The 18,270-nt window shown below is 40.2% G+C and overlaps 1 protein-coding gene across 1 annotated transcript; it reads right to left on the bottom strand.

Moving 5' to 3' along the window:
• Window positions 1-722: 722 nt before the first annotated feature.
• LONRF1 (LON peptidase N-terminal domain and ring finger 1) lies at window positions 723-17,808 on the bottom strand (the record flags this gene model as incomplete). The annotated part of the gene is made up of 12 exons (XM_082282560.1): window positions 723-1,955; window positions 3,504-3,656; window positions 4,006-4,168; window positions 4,278-4,436; window positions 5,929-6,050; window positions 6,605-6,719; window positions 7,510-7,600; window positions 7,683-7,920; window positions 8,436-8,582; window positions 9,170-9,292; window positions 11,037-11,155; window positions 17,211-17,808. The coding sequence occupies 12 exons, from the start codon at window positions 17,806-17,808 to the stop codon at window positions 1,797-1,799; spliced, it is 2,187 nt and encodes a 728-aa protein (XP_082138686.1). The 3' UTR covers window positions 723-1,796.
• Window positions 17,809-18,270: the final 462 nt, after the last annotated feature.

Genomic DNA, 18,270 nt, shown 5'->3' with positions numbered 1-18,270 from the left:
GAGTAGGGAATACTCAATTTCAAACTCAAGCTATTGGCAAGAAGAAGAAAAAAAATTACCGCTAGTTTATTTGGGTATTTCAAGCCTGGCTATAGGGACTTTTAACTGCCAAGTTAAAAATATCCTGCCACCTCCATTCTTAAGAAGATCATGGTGATACAAAGATTACATTTCTAAGGTTATAGCATATGGAAGTAGAAAAATAGAGGATTCCCTTTCTTCTTTTATTATGCAAATAAAGCTTTCCAAATATTCATCCAGGACTTTATTCATCCCCTAAAGGGGAAATTTACCCTAGATAGAAACTGACATCACAAGACGATCCAACAGATTTCAGGCTGCCTGTAATATCTCCAGCCTTGAACTCCAGAAGAGAACGAGGCCAGAGCATCTGACTAGCAAGTCAGTGAAATACCTCACTGCTCTGCAAGCACAGTTTCCTACAACTTCTAAGTTTTGCAAAATGCAAACTTCATACCTGATTTAAACTAAGTAGAAAGAAAAGCGGGACACCAGGAAAAAACTTGTGTGACCAACAATCAGTCTGGGACAGGTACTACAATCAGAAACAGATTACGTACATAACAGTTACATCATGAAGTGCTCAGAACCTTAATGTAGGTTAAACAGCAGCTTCTGGTTTACTTAAGATCCCAAAATAGAAGCACACAGAAAAGGAAAGTGATTTTTAGTTTCTGACAAAGTTAAAAATATTACAAACTTTAAGCTTTTATTGAAAATTAAATATATTAGCAAAAGCAAGATTTAAGAAATATTTTACAAATGATTTACATACAAGAAAGCCAGTATCAGACATATTCACAAATATGCAAACCTTTAATTACAAAAAGTACCTATTGGCAGCATGATGCTAACCCTGCCACTGCAGTGTGCTCTACTATTGATATGAATAAGGCATAGAACTCACATTTGCACCAACTTAAAAGGGTCAAATAAAACTTTAAGCTTTTGAATCCTGGATGCACAATCCCCAACAGACACGCGCACGCACACTGTAAGATTTCTTCTTCTAAGCTCTACAAACTACGTGTGTGCTCTGGAAGAACAGCCTGAAAAGCCCAGTAGAAATGTAACTGGTACTAGCATTTAGATTTCAGTTTCCTCTAACATGTACAGGCCTTGGTATGTAAACCATATTCACAGTTTAAGTAGTTTTAGACAGAAGTACCTTTTTTTTCTGCATTTGTTCCTTAAAGTTGGCTCTCAGTTCAGCATACAGTTCATGTCACCTGTTTTGTGATGCATAAATTTACAAGATAACTTAAAAAAATCTGTGCCATATTCATGGTCAAGATAGTTAAACAAGAGTAGTAACATCCAACTGTGACATTCAATACTATATTTCAAATATTTGTGCAAACAGCAAAAGAACAGTTGTATGAGGCAAATATATGTAAAACCTTTATTACCTCCTCAATGTTGTAAACTTGGACTGTCAGCCTTAAGGTCCTGCACTTCCACAGCTTAGAAAAGTCAATTGCTAAAATGATCAAGTCTCAAAAAGGTTCTTTTCTACATAGTGCAAATTTTAATGTAGATAACGTGAAAAACATATCTAGCTGGATTGACTTTGTGCAATTGTCAGTGGTCTTCTCTCGTAGTTGAAGAAAGTGTGCATTCAATGAACCATGTGGTTCAGGAAGCCAGGAGGGTGGAGAGAAAAAACAGTTCCATTACACTTCTCAAACCAGTGCTAGATGTGCAAAGGCAGCAAAAATTCCAGCTGCTACTACAACCAGAACAGAGTAACTTTTCAGGAAGATCCAGGCGGTTAGTCACTTGGACTGGTCTCTAGAAAAATATGTGAGTATATGTTGGATTTTTATCAGACGGTCTTTTAAAGACATCATGGAGAGAACTGACAGCTGGTATCTGGGGTCTACTGGGAGAACAGCTAGAAGCCACCAACACCAAGCAGGACCATTGGGCATTGCCTAAAATTAAAACATAAGCTGGTTACCCATAACCGATGTTGTATAGTTGACTACCATGAAGACATCAAAAGACAAAGTCATCGATGACCAAGACTACTTTAAAGTAACTACTTTAGATAGTAACTAGAGAATCCCAGATCTATGAGATTAGAAGAGTGCTGAAAGGATCTCTTCTCCTCAACTGAGGAGTCAAAGTACACTTAAACTAAGCTTTATAAAGCAATTATTTTTAAGACAACATAGGAAGCTCATAGGTTCCTTGGGAAAAGAGGGCTAAGTACAGGACAGTCACCCTATAACAAACCTCCCTGATAAAAATTAAATCTAATACTTCTCGTGCTGTTCCTAAGGCTTGAATATTCTCAAAGCCTAATGTTTTCATTATAATTACCTTTATTTGATGAACTGCTCTGTCACCTCCCAATTCTGCTCCCTTTCTCATTACCTTCTAGACAGAGCAGGGCTACTTCCTAAGTTTCTTCTAAGCTGTTAAAACATATTCTGTAATTTTATTCCTGTACTTTAATTACCAACAGCAACCATTAGATGTCAGGCCTTGAACTGGACTTAATACTCCTCAGTAGAGGTCCTACTGCTGCAGAGAATATTAAGTACCTCAAATGATTTGCTAAAATACTGGCGGTAGTGGTACCCTCCAAGATGACATTTCTTCACTTGCAGCTCTATCACATAGCTGACACTTTTGTGCCGTATTACAAACCTCAGGTACATACCTTAAGTATTGCTGCCCTGCTAATTACTCTGGTTTTGCACATGTATTCATCTTTCCTAGTATGCTGTTTTAAATCTACTTTTATTAAATTGTCCTAAAATCACTTCTGTCTTCATGCACTGGCCTCTACAGCATCTACAGTCCCCCCAGATAGGTTATGATAGTCTCATAAAAGTATGTGGCAGATGGGTGAGGGACAAGCTCCCCTAAGATCCCAATTCACATATAACTCTGCTTTGAAAACCAATTTTTATGTATTTTTAAGTGTTACTTTCCTACAGCCTCCACTCCCTCAGGATCTCACCTTCACTAATTGTTTATAATAATCATCAATATAGATTGCTGCAGCTTTCTTAAGAAACATCTGTCAAATCCTAGCAGCTGCAGCAGTTTATAGCATTAGCTCAGAAAGGAGGAAAGTGTTAATTGTGATGATCTCTTTGCCAAAGGGCACTGCCTGCATGTGGGAGTTTCAGTTTCTTTCCTGACTTTCACAGGGGAGAAAATAGAGGGCTTTTTCACTTTGAATTCTAGAAGTGTTATACAAACTAACAGTTTAACTGTTACTGGAACTTAAAGTGTTTTCAGTTTACTAGTTTTATTACCACATCAGCATATCATCTTTTCCTGCAGAAACTGCTGATCAGTGACAGAATTGCTTTTTGTTGCTCATTTTAAGAGAAACAAGGTGCAAGCCTTATTATCTTTGAAGCTGGAGAAAAAAGTGGGAGTTGTTCTTTAATATTTCCAGTTATTAACAGGGTTTTTATTTTTAGAAATAAGCATCTAATAATTAATATTAAATTATATCTCACCTGTATATTTTCCTCCCTGTCAGGCATTGGTCCGAAGTGCTGAAGAATTTGAGTGCGAAATTTGTTTCTTAAGTTTTGGAACCAACTGCAGGCCTGACTGTAAACAAAATTGTGAAGCTCTCTCAATTTCTTTAGCTCTTCTTCATCAGCAACCTGTAGGAGGAAAGTTAAGAAAACATGATTAGTGATAAAGAAACAATTAAGGTGTTTAAGCTAAAATAAAAAACCACTCAATTTTAACTGTATTTAGATACATTTCTTGTATTCTCCTTAACCTTGACTGCTCATGACTGAATGGTAAAGAGGTCTTGCGGTATTTTTAAAGTTACAGCTTCAAACTATTGTTGAAACAAAAACTATAGTTTTCTTATTTGTTTTATAGTAATAAAAAAATTAAGCTAGCTTCTAGGGACCTAAAAATTTGAAAGAGCTTTCCAGAACAAATCAAGCAAAAATCTTGGTATATTAATACCACTAAGTATTTAGACAGCATTCTGGATACCTTAACATCTTCCAAATATTCAATGTCTGCAGTGCAATAACCATCTTTCATCCCTCTCCGTAAAACTCTAAATCTCTTTCCACCAATTGTATCAACAACAGACCGTCCATCAGGTAGAAAATGAACGTTCCTAATTTGCAGCATGCAACCATAATCTGCAAAACTAGAAAAGAGACCTTGTCAGTAATGCAATTATACACTTCTGAAAAGACGCTTTTTGTAATTAAAAATGCCATAAGAGATGGAAGGTTAGAATTAGGTTGCAAACCTACCCATTTTGAGAATCACTTATGCACATCCCAAACTGTTTAGTTCCAGTTTCCATACTCCTGCGAATCATGAGTCGGTATCTTGGCTCAAATACATGTAGAGGACAAGGCACAGTAGGATATGCCATAGTGCAAACAAACATTGGAACATTCTTGGTCAAGCTTCAATGGAACATAAAAAGAAATATATGCCTTCAACATCTAAACATTGAGCTATGCCAAGACAATACATTTTTTTCAGTATGTCGGCTATGTTTGATGTCCTAAAGCACTCTTTTCAAAGTCAAAATACGTTGTAGCATCTTCAATGATAAACCCACATACTGATAACAGTGGCTGAATACCTATGTATTGATTTGCATACATACTGGACAGTAAGACTCACAGTTTTCTAGGTAGTGAATATCCAGTCAGTGAATGACTGGCTCTGTTTTGGGGACAGGGGTATCAGCTACTTTTTCATTTTTGCTTTAGTCTGAGCTATAAAAGCAACTAAGCCCTCAGAGACACAGTATTCCTGTAACTAAAAAGATGTAGTAGTAACTACATAGTAGCTAGGTCACCATTTAGATTATTTTCAAGGAGGAACTCCAGATCACAAGATGCAACCCAGGGTATAATTTGCACCTTGCACTATGCCTCAGCAGGCGTAACTGAAAAACAAAGTTTTTTTTTTCATTCTGTTTTATCAAGTATGTATAGTTGATAGTAGATACAAACATGTTATTATTAAAACATTACTGGGTATTTAATACCTTTCAGACTATAAAAAATTCCATTAAATAAATTGCATGAGATGTAGTTTAAAATAGTTTTCCAACATTCATATCTACAATACATTATGCTCTATGTATCTGAAGAACTGAGATAAACAACATGTTTACAAAAAATCCCAGGGTTTTTTATTACATCTATCTGTATATGATTAATGTCTATCATGAATTGCTTTGCAAAAAATTCAAGTCTCTGAGACTCTGCAGTGAACTGAAGACAATTTTATTAACAGCACCAAAGCTAAAACCAAAGCTCCATGACAGTGCATGCAGAAAGACAAATGGAAGGGGAAACATGTTTCATAGAACCATAGAACAGCCTAGGCTGGAAGGGACTTTACACACCATCTGGTTCCAGCCCCTCTGCCATGGGCAGGGACACCTTTCACTAGACCAGGTTACTCAGAGCTTCATCAGTGGCCAAAGGAAGGGCTACAGATGTCATTCATCTGGAATTCTGTAAAGAGTTCCCCCCTCAACATCCTCTCTAAATTGGAGAGAGATGGATTTGATGGGTGGGCTGTCAGATGATAACAAAGGGTTGGATGGTTGCACCCAGAGGGTAGTGGTGAAGAGCTCAGTCCCAGTGATGAGTGGTGTCCCTCAGGGGTCCATACTGGGACCAGCACTGTTTAATGTCTTCATCAGTGACATTGACAAAGGCATCAACTGCACCCTCAGCAAATTTGCTGATGACCCCAAGCTGAGTGGTGTGGTTGACACAACAGAAGGATGGGACGATATCCAGAGGGACCTTCACAAGCTTCATACTCCTTCTTGCACCCATAATATACAATGATTAATGACTATAAAAATAATAAAACATTTCTAAAAAGGATTTCCATACTAATTTCTCAAGTTTTTCAAGACAGGAAGCTTACTTGGAGTGTTCAGCAGTTTCTTCAGCATGAATTCTTTTTCTCTCAAATAATTCATCAGACAAATATTTCATTATTAATTCCTCCAGCAGTTCTGTGATACTGTATTTTCTGCTTGCAAGGTACTGTAAACAATTAAAAAATATATTAGTATTTATTTTCATGTATTTTAACAAATAGCTTGAGAAAATGCAACTTTAAAAAGAAAATATGATCTATGAAATGTGACATAAAACTCGTAAAAACGTACAGCTCAGAAGTTTTTGTTTCATTACTTAAAACCTAAAGATACTCTTAATATTTGAAAATTAGATTCTCTGTGTAAGTTCTTAGTTTCTGACAACTTGAATGTCTAACTCAGTTTGTATTTCTATGCTTACCAGAGACAGAACTGACTTCCTACTATATACAGCCATACAAATAAGAAAAGTGTATAGAAATCACAGTTAAAAACTGAATAGTTACCAAAGTTTACAAATATGCACGATTTATTTACACCAGTAAATGGCCAAAGAAACACAAAATCTCTAAGACCCTGAGGTATTGACAAAATTTGTCCCAAGTTTTTCCATTCTAACAGTAATCCATAGCCCAAGCAAATCCAAAATGTTGCCTCCAAGTGAAACAGCCTTAAAATTATACAGTATTTATATTTGTGAGCTTTACTGAGAAACAATACCTCTTTCAAGCTCTCCTTACAGAGTGGACACTGTGGAGCATGATCTAAACACCGTTCCAAACAACCTTTGCAAAAAGTATGTCCACAAGGGGTTGTTACTGGCTCAAAGAATAGCCTGAAACAAAATTATTAGAAGTTAGATGTCATGGCCAGTGTGTGTTTTTCTAAAAATGTCAGTGATTAACCTCTTGATTTTTTAAGACTAGCTATACTATAACAAAGAAAAAATTAATCCCAAGTCTCCTTATTCTGCTTTTCTGATTAAGCTGGACACATTCCAAAACTCTAAGTAACTAAACATTTACCCCAACATACAAAGACTTTGGTCTCCCTCCATAGGAGACTCAGAATACACAAAATTAGGCGACTCTTTGAGAAACTGGGTTGTTTTAACAGCAGTATTACATTTTAATAACATAACTATGAATAGTTGAGTATACACCATATATTTCATGGTATTTATTCTGAAAATCTAGACGGTTCAGTAAGAGTTTTCAAGTACATCATCAGCTACATTTAAGTAGACTAACATTCTGAAGCATCTGTGTCTCCCAGACAAATACAAGGTTCGCAGGCTATACTTCTAAGCATTAGCCTTCCCAAAATAATTTTTATTGACTGAAGAACCCCGAACACTTAATCAAAAAAGATCCTGTCCTTTTACGTTTACCAGTTAAAACTGCCAAGTTTAACTAAAAAGGCAACTTGATTAAAATAGTCCTATAGTATATAGTACTACAGCAAGTAACATTTAAATACACATTTAAGTGCAGGGATAGAGAAAAGCTGCAAATTATTGACTGGTATCAGAACTCATAACAACTTACAAGTACCTCAGTTTATACATGTAACAGATATGCGGCCAAGCATCTGTAACAAATATTGAATTAAGGACAAAATCTTACCTCATACATAGAGAGCACTCAAAATCTGATGCATCAATCAAATCCCCTGGAATTGTTCCAAAAGCCAGTGTCATGTCCCTTTTTGTACTTTCTAAGGAAAAGCAGAACAAAATACTTCAAAGAAAGGCACAAGGCACTAAATACTTTTAATTTCGAAGTAAGTGACTGTTTACCTCCTTGCTTTTTATGTTTGTTTCTTCCATCTTCACATACAACTGTATCCTGTTCTGAAAAGGAAAGCTTTCTTTTTAACAAAGCACCTTTTCCTTGGCCAGAGAGAAGGGGTTCAGAAGACACTCTCTTTAAGCCATCTTCCTTGGCAAGGTCTTTTGTTGAGTTAAGAGCATGGGCAGACTGTGCACGATTTAAGCCTCCACTCACAGGCTCCAGTACATCTGATCCTCCTAAACTCTGTAATAGAAAGATGAACTGAACTGTATTCTAAGAATAACACAAATATAAGTATGTAAGATGTGACTATGCAAAGATACATAAGCCACACTGATATCCAGTTAGTGGGTACCCATTAGTTAACTAGAGAAATTTCTAAGTCAAGACAGTACTCAAATTTGCTTAGCATTAACAATTCAAAAATCTTCATCTGCTTCAAACAAAACAAGAATTGTATTTCATCTGCTTCAAAAAAAGAAGAAAACTTGTACTTCTCTTTATTTTGAAGTCCCTAATATGAAACTTCAGTAGCTTCTAATACTGTATTTATTACTCATTCTAGTTCACTAGAATGAGGAGTTTTAACACTACAAATGAAAAGAAACTACTCCCAAACCACCATTCTTTCCCTCCAACTTAGCTAATTACATAAGATCAGTATTTACACTGGAAAGTAAGTGTGACAAATCAGGGTATCAGTACATCTAATGTTTACACATCAGTCAAAGAGCAAAGTTATTGCAGAGTTTTCTTACCTGCTGAGGACAAAGCTGTAAATTGCAGTAAGATGCAGTCACCTCAGAACCAAGCATAAAAGGTTTATTTCTAATATGGGGTGAATTCCAAGCAGATTCCTTCAGACTTTCACCTAGCTTCTCTGGTGACAAAACATCACACAGTATCTAGAAAAAACAGCTCAATGTTAATAATGACAAAAAAGGATCTACACATACCTTTGTTATGAAACACCATATCAAAAACTAAGAAGGTAATCTACATGAAGTTTTTCCCATGAATAGATCTTTATTCAAGCAGTAAGTGTGATGGTAGAGTTGAGAACAACTAGAAACCTACATACCTCGATTGCTAAAAAATCTTTTCTACTGCAAGTCAAACAGAGTTTGACATTATCAATCCAGTGTTATGCAGTTTTTTCAATGTAAATTTTTATTATCACAGAAAAAACTGTTGTGCTCTGGGTGCAGAGGGTTTCAACTTGGAAAATTTCACTTGCTGCCTGTTTTCCAGTTTTCTACATATTCATTTAGTAACTTCAAAAGCGCAGACACTTTTAAACTTGTATGTAAAATGTGTACATTGGGACTAACTCTTCAATGTAGTATGATTTAAGAAATATCCTAAAAGGAATCTGCCACCTGAACATTCTCTGTATGTAATAAAGATTTTTAGACACTCAAGTCTACCATAATGGGGGTTTCATAAAGGAATCAAGTCAGAGATAGGAATCTAGTATCATAAATAAAATTACCTTTTCTACTTCTAGCTTGGCTGGAAGAAAGTCCTCATCAAGGGCTAAGCACTGTAGAAACAGCTGTAAGGCATCACCTACAAAGCCAGAGTCTTGCAGCACTTTTCCTTTCCGGAAGTAGACCTGAGAAACAGATACCATGAAGATATTTGTAGAGAATATGTAGAACTGCAGTATTGATCTTACAGGCATTGCAACAGCGCTAGAATTAGAACCCACCATGACAGAAAGAATATAGCTCTAACAAATTGGAACTGTGTACAGTGGGCGTGATCCATATCCCTTGTCTAACATACATCCACTACAGTGTTTGAAAAGAGTCATGGGATAGGCTGGTGTTAGTCTTCTTCCAGTTAACTTGTTTTGTCTTATATAAAGGATTAAAACCCTCACTAGTGCTGCATTCACAGCCCTTAATTTCCTTCTTCTGTGAGCCTTTAGAGAGGAAGAAGAGGGACAGGAAGAAGAGGGTCAGGAAATGCAAATTATTACATAACCTCACACAACAGCTTACAGAATACTTTTTTTGCCCTCTCCTTTGTTAAAAGCCTTACGGTTCCAGCCTTCAGGAGAGGGGTGACTACAAAAAAATGACCCACACAACTGTTCATCCCTTACATACCTCTCAACCTGTATTCTTAAAACAAAACAATGCCACTCAGAATTAATTGCTTCTTCCAACTAAATTTTATGCTTGAACACTAAACACCATCTTGGAAAAAAAAAATATCTGTGTATTGCTTTCCTTGAAAGAAAAAGAGGGAGGAAAGACTACTGGATTATGCTGAACTTACGTGAAAGTAGATGACATTGGAACTGAGACCTTATCTCAGCTTTTAAAAGTTGCAGTGGCAGTAATAGAAATAATTAGTTAGATAAACCAACAGTTGTCAAAAAAAAAGTTAAATCAACAGTATCTATTTGAATATAGGAATTTGGATAATGGGCCAAAAACTAAACTTAAAAAACAAATAAACAGAAAGAAAAATCCCGAAAAAAGACTCCACCAAACCCCACAGTGCAGTGTCTACAGAACGACTGACAGTGTGAACAGTAGCATCTGTTCAACAAGACTGCGAGATGAGGACACGGATCCTCTGATGATTTGGGCAGTTTCCTTTAAGATGAATTCTGAAGAAGGGAAGTTTGCTAATCCTCCTCTTACAGACAGTTTATTTTCCTACAGAGGTAGGGATTGTTACAGGAGTCCATCCATCAAACCAAGCTCAGTTAAATAAAGTGATGCTTCTTTCCAAACATATAGAAAAAAGTAGACAGTACTAACAACACTGAGAGGTGAAAAGCAGGAGGCTTTATGAATTTGCAGTAGCCATGGAATTGCTGAACACAGGAGAAACCAAGAAAGTACAGTTATCTCCCTTTGTGTGACAAGATCTTGCTGCTCCTGCTGTGTTCAGAGTTTAGACAGTGCTACAACATGTAGAATTCTGAAGACCACAGACTCCCCAGCTATTCGTACTATTTGCAAAGCTCAGTTCCCGCTGAGTTTATTTGGGCTTTTTGAAGATAAACTTTCCAAGCTAAAACAGCAAAGTGCCCCTCCATTAACAAAAATTAACAACTAAACAAAACAAGCCCCAAACCCCAGCTGCTACAGGTTACATCACCACGAACTATTGCAACTTTCGTTATATTTGTCAACCAGCTCTAACCTGCCATACTCATCAGGAGACTGTCTCATACAAGTTAACTATTTCAAAGATGACTTTTAGCATTTTGCATGTTTTAAAAAACAACATTTAAAGTAGCTGACTTAGATTTTTAAATTGATGCAAGTATAATTTGGAATTTATTAATTTTACAGACAAACACAATACTGAAAAATGATGAGCTCATACCAACTTACCTCTGGCCAATTTGGCATTTTAGAAATAACAAAATTTAGATCTTCTATGGCTGTTTTATATTCTTGGAGGCCAACATATGACTCAGCTCTGTAAATTCTTAGCATCAAGTCACTGGAATCTGCAGACAGAAATTAGGTAAAATATTTTAAAAATCAGAATTTAGTAATTTTTAATTAGATTTGCTTTCAAAGTGATATGTCATAATTACAATTTTTTGTACAATCCTTCCAAAATTACTGTAGTAGCTTCTCTCTCACTCCCTAGTGTTTAGATCAAAAAAATGGCAGTAATTACTAGTTCATGTCTTGTAAGTTAAGGAAAGAATTTTGGATCCGAATGTATCTTGCAGCAACAAGAAAATTTATTTTCAACTATTGAACAGAGAGGCTCACAAAGCACTGCTCACTACTGCTGGAGCACAAAAATTGAGGACTAAGTAAACTTTATAGTACATCCAATCAAAACCACAGAAACCTGGGAATTCACCACACTTGTATTAAAAGTCTAAGTATTGCAAATGCTTTCAAACACCCAAGTTTTTGTGCAGACTGCAATTTGTTTTTACAGTGCCTGCCCCTTCTGACTATGGCTGTAGATGACACTTCACAGTGGCATACATCTGGGAGCTACCAGAACCACGCTTTATCACTATGTGATAAAAACAGTCAGTCAATTCCAGAAAGCCTTTAGCACCAGCTGGCAGCCCTGTTGTAAGGAGCTGTAGTAGTGGAACTTCTACAGCGCGGAAAAAAGCAGAAAGTGTTCAGTAAGGATGAGGTCTCATGTCCAACACAAAGCATTTTGCTCTTCCAGTACAGCAGTCCATTTAAATAGGAAGAACACTCATCCCCATGCCACTAAAACTACAGTTTTGTAACACAACTAATTGCAGTTGCTGCTTGGAAAAAAATTCCAGAACACTACTTTGCTCTTACTTGTTTTTAAAAATATACCTGGTTTTCACTGAATGAGATAAACTAGTCAAAGGTTCATCTACTGTAAACAGTACTAAAATCAAGTATTTTTTCCAAAAAGGCATTCTTGGAAAGCTATCATTTCAATTTAATATTCTTATTTTATTCTAAATGTCTAGTATAAATTCTCATAAATTTCCAGCATTAGCCTGTTCTACAGTTACAAGGCAACCTGGCCAATGTTCCCACAGATTGCAACACAATGCTTTGTATTTAGATTCACAATGTTACATGTAAAAAGATCATAATGGAAAAGAAAGGCTTATGAAAATCAGGGAATAATTAGTTTAGCTGAAACTAAAGTGTCTTCCTGATTTGTCCTTGAGTTGACAGTTTCCCCTCAAATATAAGTATTACCAAAGCTGGTTTGCTTCATTTTCATATTCGATATAATAAAATGTTTGTTTTAACTGAAGTCTGGGAAACTCTCTTTGTCTGAGTCAAACACTAATTCTGCAAGCAGAACAACTCTGAAGCCTGATTTCCTGTGGCTGTGTTTTGTGACTGCTATAGCCTAGCAAGGTGGGAGCTCAGATTAAACTCTTCAGATAGTTTTTCATGTTGTATTTGACTCCTTGGTGTCCAACAGAGTTAGCAGCAAACCAGACTCCTTTGTGCGGAGGCAGCAGTAAGTGCAGGTCTTTGTTCTCTGATAAGCTGCCTATTTGTAAAGAATCAGAGGAAGCTCATCTTTTTCAGACTTTCAAGTGCAGAACATGACCTGAGGAACTCTGAGCCTTTTTTCCTAGGGGGGGAAATGAGGGGTAGTTTGAAGATAAAAATGTGAGTTCAAGTCTACAGCAGGCAGACATTTTATCCACTTTTTTCTTCCAAGAGAAATGCATCATTAGAACTGAACTAGTACAAAACGAAGTTTAGCTGAGACCCCAACTCTGCTGCTGAACATACAAACACTGTCACTGAATGATCAATAGATATAACAAACCAGATCTGAATATTTGGAAGACCAAAGGTAGATGATTACTGGTGGTGTCCCTCAAGGCTAAGTATTAGAGCCAATGCTTTTAATATCTTCATGCATGATCTGGACAAGGGCATTGAGGGCACTTAAGTTCACAAATGACAGCAAGCTGGGTGGGAGTATTGATTTGCTGGAAGGCAGGAAGCCTCTGCAGGGGGATCAATGGGCCAAGGCTACCGGTATGAGGTTAAGCAAGGCCAAACGCAGGAACTGCACTTTGGTCACAGCAACCCCCTGCAGTGCTACAGGCTGGGGGAAAAGTGTCTGGAAAGCTGCCCAGTGGCAGAAGACTTGGGAATGCTGGTCAACAGCAGCTGAACATGAGCCAGTGTGTGCCCACGTGGCCAAGAAGGCCAAAGACATCCTGGCCTGGATCAGCAGTAGTGCAGCCAGGAGGACCAGGACAATGATCATCCCCCCCTGTACTCAGCACTGGTGAGGCCATGCCTTGAATCCTATGTCCAGTTTTGGGCCCCTCACGACAAGAAAGACATTGAGGTGCTTGAGGGAGTCCAGGGAAAGGCAATGGAGCTGGTGAAGGGTTTGGAGCACAAGTTTGACAAGGGTGAGTTTAGCCTGGAGAAAAAAAAAGTCTCAAGGGGGACCTTATCACTCTCTACCACTGCCTGAAAGGAGGTTGTAGACAGGTGGGGGTTGGCTGTCTCTTCTCCCACGTAACAAGCAACAAAATTAGAGGAAATGGTGTCAAGGGAGGTTTAGTATGGGTATCAGGAAAAAGTTTTTCACCAAAAGGGTTGTCAAGCATGGGAACAGACTGTCCAGAGCAGTGGTGGAATCACCATCCCTGGAGGGATTTAAAAGATATGTAGATATTAAGGACATGGTCTCGTGATAGACTCAGCAGTGCTGGACTAACAGTTGGACTTAATGATCTGAGAGATCTTTTCCAGCCTAAACAATTCTGTTTCTAAATTTATATATCCAATTTTTTAGACCACAATTCTATTTCTAGGCTTTGTTACCATGAAAAAAACAAATTTGCAATGTTTCAGTATATATTTTAATGTTTCTCAGCTAAAGAGAGGATGCAAGCTAATTCTGCATCTTTGGACCAAAGACTAAAGAGAGCAGAAACACAATTTGTTCTTGAAGTTTCAATTTCAGCAATAATATATTGTAAATACATATATCACTCACTTCTAACATCCCAAAGACAAATGATTTTAATAAAAAAAGACACCAAGTACTTGCAGCATAGAGCTGTGTGTATCAGTTTTTATTATTACATTAGTAAGAAAGTATACAAAGGTATACACACAAAATCCCATTCAATACGTATTCTTGAGTTGTATATTACTTCCAAAGCATCTCCTCTTACTGTCAGTATAAACATACCAATAAATGGACTACCTCTGATCTGATTCTGCATGCTTTTTCTATGGTTCTTACTATACCAAATTCTTCAAAATAAAAGACATGCACATCAAAAACACTATGTAGAAATACTTTAGGACACAGTATTTATTAACACAGAACTACAGGGTCACCCTAATAACCAGAGTTGGAACACACAACCCATAAGAAGGTGCCGAGAGAGAACTGGGCTTGTTTATCAGAAAACAATTCCTGAAGGCATTGGGAGAACACAACAGCTTTTCAGAATTCAAAAGTGGGTTGCCTGGAACACTGTTTACTGAAGTACACAGTGAAAAACCTAGAAAGACAACGATTATAAACTAAAACAAGGGCAGTCAAGACTTGAAGTAAGGAGAAGATTTTTCACTGTGAGGATAATTGACCTTTAAGCGGGTTGTCCAGAGAGGCTGTGGAATCTTCAGCCTGTAGGTTTTCATGAACAAGCTGTACAAACCCTTAAGCAAACTGCTCAGATCTCAGTATTTGTTCTGCTTTAAACAGGAGACTGATTGCTCAACAGCTCTCCTGAGGCCCACTCCAGCAGGAATGAGTGAGATTCAGACCAAACTCAACCCATCAGTGGTGTGTTTCAGGACACTTGACTAAAGGCAAGCTGCACTCGTATTTTAAATCAATAGACATCCTTTAACTAAACTATTCAATTCCTGCAATGAATATATTAACTATAAGAATGTTAACATTCCTTATGGTTTTTCAAAGTCACTTTTGCACCATGGCAAATATGAGTCTTTCAAATGTTTCAGAAATGTAGGAAAGTTATGAAAAGACGCCACTTGAGAGCATCAATGCCTTATTTAGGACATCAGATTTATGTTTATCACAACTTTTAAACTATGTGCATTAAAAAGAAACAGATGAAGCAGCAGTAAGGAAGTGCTGAAGCAGAACATGAATGATTTTAAACATTAATACATTTCTTATGCTACAGCTTTTCCATCTTTAAGTGTCTTCAAAATCCATGTTCTGGAGGAAGATTGTTAGATGGCAAGTATACCAGCAGCTATTGATTTGTTATCTAGTGGCCTGGAATCACCTTCAATTCGTAGTTGTGAATCCACAGCTATAAATTCACATTTAATGTACATCTGCACTCTGACTCATTAAGTTCTTCAGTATCTTTACCAGAACATGTGGAATGTTGATAATTCTCAGGACTGGCAACACAGGAAAGAACTGTACAAGGAACCTTAAACTGAGCTTCGAGCACTTAGTTCTAGCACATGTACTGCATTTGAATAATCAAATTTTGAATAAGCATCACAGCTGGTAAGTATTCTCGAATTTTAAACCCATTTTGAAGCCAAAATAGAAGATGTAGATTCACATAAAAAAGAACCAAAATTATTTCCCAATAAATATCTAAATAATATCCCTAAATCCATAAAAGAAATATTAACAAAAACTGTGTAATTAATTTACTCTTATTCTTTCAAAGCCGTCTTGAAACATGAAACAGGAGCCCTGTAAACATTTGTGATCAGTACTGGATTCATCAGTTATACCCTGAAAGCTACTGAGATTTCTTTGTGACCTGTATGAGTCAACGCCGTACTACAGGAAGAAGTCTGCATCTTATAGTTTCAACATCTAAAATCCATCCTATATCCTACACTTTGAAAATAAAGTGGAAAATAAAGTAGAATTGATAGCTAAAACTGAACCCCTTAAAATTAGGTTGCCAAAAAGCATGTAAAATAGATCTTCGATTTAATCCCATCTACATTGAGAACAGTTTATTCTGGAACTAGACCTAATGTATCTCCCCAGAACAGATTGGAAGGATTAGACTTATACAAGCTTTTGGATTTTTTCCTCCACGGAAGACAACTGTATAAACGTAACACACTTAATCTGCAAAAATATTAATTCCTAAATTACTGAACAGAAAAAAAAAATCCTGGTATAAACCATAACAGAACCTCCCATGCCACCAGGCGTTAAAATCCATAGTCAAATTAAAACAACAAAGGAATCTGTCATTGGATCCATTTAGGCATATCAATCACACAAATTTGACTCCCTCTACAAAGAGTAAACTTTGAAAAACTGAGTGTATCGTAAGAGTCCATGGCATCAGCCAGACACACATATTGCGACGGATACAGGATAGCCTAAAAGCGCGCCTCTACCTCCCCTCTTTGTACCCTGTCCAACACTATATAAAACTCCAACCACACCCACCTATGATGTCACTGCCATTACACAACCTGTCCCCCTCCGTGCCTGTCTGCTTATGCAACTGGGCCCGGCGTGCTGGGAATTGTCTTGGTGACACTTAAGACTGAAAATAGGTCTCTCTCTCAGGAAACAAGGTTAAATACGCCAACGGAATTTCTCTTTGCCCGCGCACTGCGATTACCAAACTACAAAACGAAGCAGAGCCCACAAACTCCTCCGTAAACAAGTCCCACAGAAGCGTGCTGGGGGAGACACGACGGAGCCCGTGTGGGACGCTCCCCCACACCTCTGAAGTAAGCAGAAGCAAGTGTGCCCCACTCCCAGGCTGGGCGCGCGACCAAGGGCCGGGCAGCTGCACGTCCCCTCCACTCCGCTCTCCCAATGGAGCGGTTCCTCGAATCCCTTCAAACTCGAGAAAACTTCGGACGCTCTTCACCAGCCCGTGTCGGTCGCTGACGGTTCCGCACCAGGAGATAAGGGCACATCCACCTACTCCACCACACCCCCAGTCCCCCGAGCCCGCCGTCCCGGGTTACTAGCCCGTCCCGGTCCCGCTGGGACACGGGCGGCAGCGGCGGGGACCGCGCGGCTCCGGCGGGCGGCACGGGCGGAGGAAGGGAGGGCGCTCCCCCCAGCCTTACCTGCTCGCACAGCCTGGTTGACGGCGCCCAGCGCCTCTCGGAAGCGGCCCTGGGCCAGGAGCTCCTCCAGCCGGGTCCCGGCCCTCGCCCTCTCGCACTCGCCCGGGAACCACTTCTCCGCCAGCCGGTTGAGGACGACGGTGGTGCGCAGGGGGGCCGCGGCCGTGCTGGTGCCCCCCGCCGGCAGCAGCCAGTCCCGGCAGCGGCGGCAGCGGGCCCGCAGCTCCCTGCGGAGGCAGCGGCGGCAGTAGGTGTGCCCGCACGGGACGGTCACCGGCTCGCCCAGGAACCTCCTGCAGCCGCAGCAGCGCAGCGGCCCCTCGGCCCCGCGCTCCCGGGCCCGGCCCGGCCCCTGCCGCAGGCTGTAGTTCAGCACCAGGCAGTCCACGAGGGTCCCGAGGCGCTGGGCTCCGCCGAGGGGGCCGAGGCACAGCGACGCCAGGGACGCGCCCACCGCTTCCTTCAGTCGGCTCGCGGGCACCAGCCGCGCCAGCAGCAGCTCCCGCTCTTCGTCCGCCACCTCACCAGGGGCCCCGCTGCCGCCCGGCTCCGGCGGCAGCTCCGAGCCCACGGCGCCGGCGGGAGAGGACGCTGCCATCGGCTGCGCGGCTGCGGCGAAGGGGGTGTGGCGCTCCCGCTCCGGACGCCGGGATCGGCTCCGGGCTTGGCGCGGGCGGGGGGCGGGAGGAGGCGGGGGGAGGTTACAAAACACCGCTCCACGCTCGCGCCGCCAACGGCGCGGCGTCACGTGGGGGGCATGGGGCGGGACGGGGCGGGCCCGTGCGGGAACGCCCGGCCAGAGGGGCGTCGGTCCCCCCGAGCCCCCTCCAGCCCGCCCGGCGCTGGGGACGGGGAAGCGCCCCGGCCGGGCCGGGGGTGGCTGGTCGGGGAAGAGGGACAGCCCTACGGGCTCCGGGTTGACTCCTGGGAGCGGCTGCCGTGGTGAGGGTCGGGCGTTAGCAGGGCTGGTGGGGAGGCAGAGATAGAGGGATGGAGCCGCCGGCGCGGGGAGAGGGTTCTCCAGCGGGGAACGGGGATCTGTAGCTGCCGTGGTCCCGGA

The sequence above is a fragment of the Coloeus monedula genome (assembly GCF_965178545.1).
Source record: "Coloeus monedula genome assembly, chromosome: 5".
Taxonomy (NCBI): domain Eukaryota; kingdom Metazoa; phylum Chordata; class Aves; order Passeriformes; family Corvidae; genus Coloeus; species Coloeus monedula.
The sequence above is the reverse complement of the archived record's forward strand: the minus strand, read 5'-3'. Positions and strand labels throughout refer to the sequence as shown.